At 49.7% G+C, this 1,757-nt stretch overlaps 1 protein-coding gene across 1 annotated transcript; it reads right to left on the bottom strand.

The window, feature by feature from the left end:
* Positions 1-23: 23 nt before the first annotated feature.
* Positions 24-792, bottom strand: PPTG_20076 (hypothetical protein; the record flags this gene model as incomplete). The annotated part of the gene is made up of 1 exon (XM_008918705.1): positions 24-792. A coding segment is annotated over exon 1 (612 nt), but the record flags the coding sequence as incomplete, so codon positions are not given.
* Positions 793-1,757: the final 965 nt, after the last annotated feature.

The raw sequence follows: 1,757 nt of genomic DNA, 5'->3' as shown, positions 1-1,757 counted from the left end.
TGTTGGTCTGCGGTTCGAGTGACGAGTAGAGTACATCGACCCAATCGAGCGAGTAGTCGTCCAGCAACCCGCTTAATGGGTCGTGGAAGGTGATCTCCGACACCTCACCGTACATGTTGCGCAGGTCCAGTGTGTTCGCCAACGAGTACGCGTCCGTAGGAGATGATAACGAGGCCGGATTGCTGGCTTCTCTCGACGGTAGCTTGATCACAATTGGCTTGGGAGGTTGCGTCGACTTCTGGGCTTTGGCCTGGACCTTGGTGCTACCGCTCTTGGGGCTTTTATCAATCGAATGTAGCGACTTCTTACGCGTGATACGCCAGGCGAGCGCTGGCTGGTCGCGCTGGAAAAAGGGATTCGAGAAGGTGCAGACGACAGCCTTGGACTTGGTCCACTTACGGAAGCTAAAGTAATTGAGCTGGCGCTGGAAGCTCGTGTATTTGCCGTGCTTGAAGTACTTGGGCAGCACGAGGCGCATCATGGCGTCCATATCGTGGATCTCGAAGGCCTTGCCGTCGGGCATCCAGCGTAGGATGGCAGGGTTCTCCGAATTGAGCATCTGACGCAAGCTCTTGAGGAACGGCGCCACTTCCTTGGGTTTGGCAGTGACCGTGATGCTGTCATGGTCTCCACTCATCGGTGCGGTGCTGTTACAGTGGATTTCGAAGGTGCCTTTGAGTTTCTGAGGCACTTGGGCAGCGATTTGCTTAACGTTTGCGCGAGGTGGATCGAATTTTTCGTGATCGAGTTGGGGGTCCTTCGCAAATTCCACAGTGACTCGTTGTTAGTGAGCTGCCTGTTGAAGTGGCCGTGTACAGTGTAAATCTCCTATGCACTAACCGTTGCGTTTCTGCACCGACGATACCGCGCATGAACAAGCCAATTTGTCAAAGTTGAAGTGGTCAGGCCCATGACATTCATCTGAACGTTGTCCTATGATTCACAGGCTTCGGATATGGATACTCCCGGACACAGTAATAAAGGCATGACTCTCGGGAATCCCGATTCGGGATGCCAAGTTGGCAGTGCAAACTGTACCAATTGTAGCCGCCTTCCCGCCCCGCTTTGGCGTGCTGATCGCTGTCGTCAGGATGGCGTGAATGCGCCCATCACGTGTCGTCGGCACCCTCGGTCCTGCCGCAGGACGCCTTGTTATTGGAGGGAAGGGGGATTGGGTAGCTCGGCTACTGCGGACCAAAAGCTGTCACTTTCCAGCTTAACAAGAAATGAGAATATATAAGGTATATTCTTAGTTCTTACAGCTTGCTGGCTCTGGCATTTGTTGAGGTATTATATATGAAGCTGTGATGCATTTTGCATTGAAACTATCCCATGGTGCAGTCCGATTTAAAAAAAAAAAGTCCCATTGAGATCGACGATACAGTGAATCTGAAGTCTGTTTTTAAATGATGGCGCCAGACGGCATATACGACACCATCAGAATGCTACAATTATTTCAATACGGAAACGATGTGCTTGTGATTCAATACACATTCCTCACATGATGTTCATGAAATTCACTCACACGTGCAAGACCCCAATTTGCGATCTATTAATAGTTGGTGGTTAATTTCCAAACCGCGACTACATCATCTTGATAATTGCTTACTTAAACGTCAGTAAGATTTGAGATTGATTCCCGGGTCCGTGTAGCTAATACGGTCAGGCGAGTTGAGAAGGAAGAGTAGCGCAGGAATGAAGAGAAGATGTATTCTCAGGAGTTGCCAAAAGACAAAGTGAGGATAATTTGAGATAAA

Source organism: Phytophthora parasitica (assembly GCF_000247585.1).
Source record: "Phytophthora parasitica INRA-310 unplaced genomic scaffold supercont2.271, whole genome shotgun sequence".
NCBI classification, from domain to species: Eukaryota; Oomycota; class Peronosporomycetes; order Peronosporales; family Peronosporaceae; genus Phytophthora; species Phytophthora nicotianae.
Note: the sequence above shows the minus strand (reverse complement) of the source record. Positions and strands in the feature narration are given on the sequence as shown.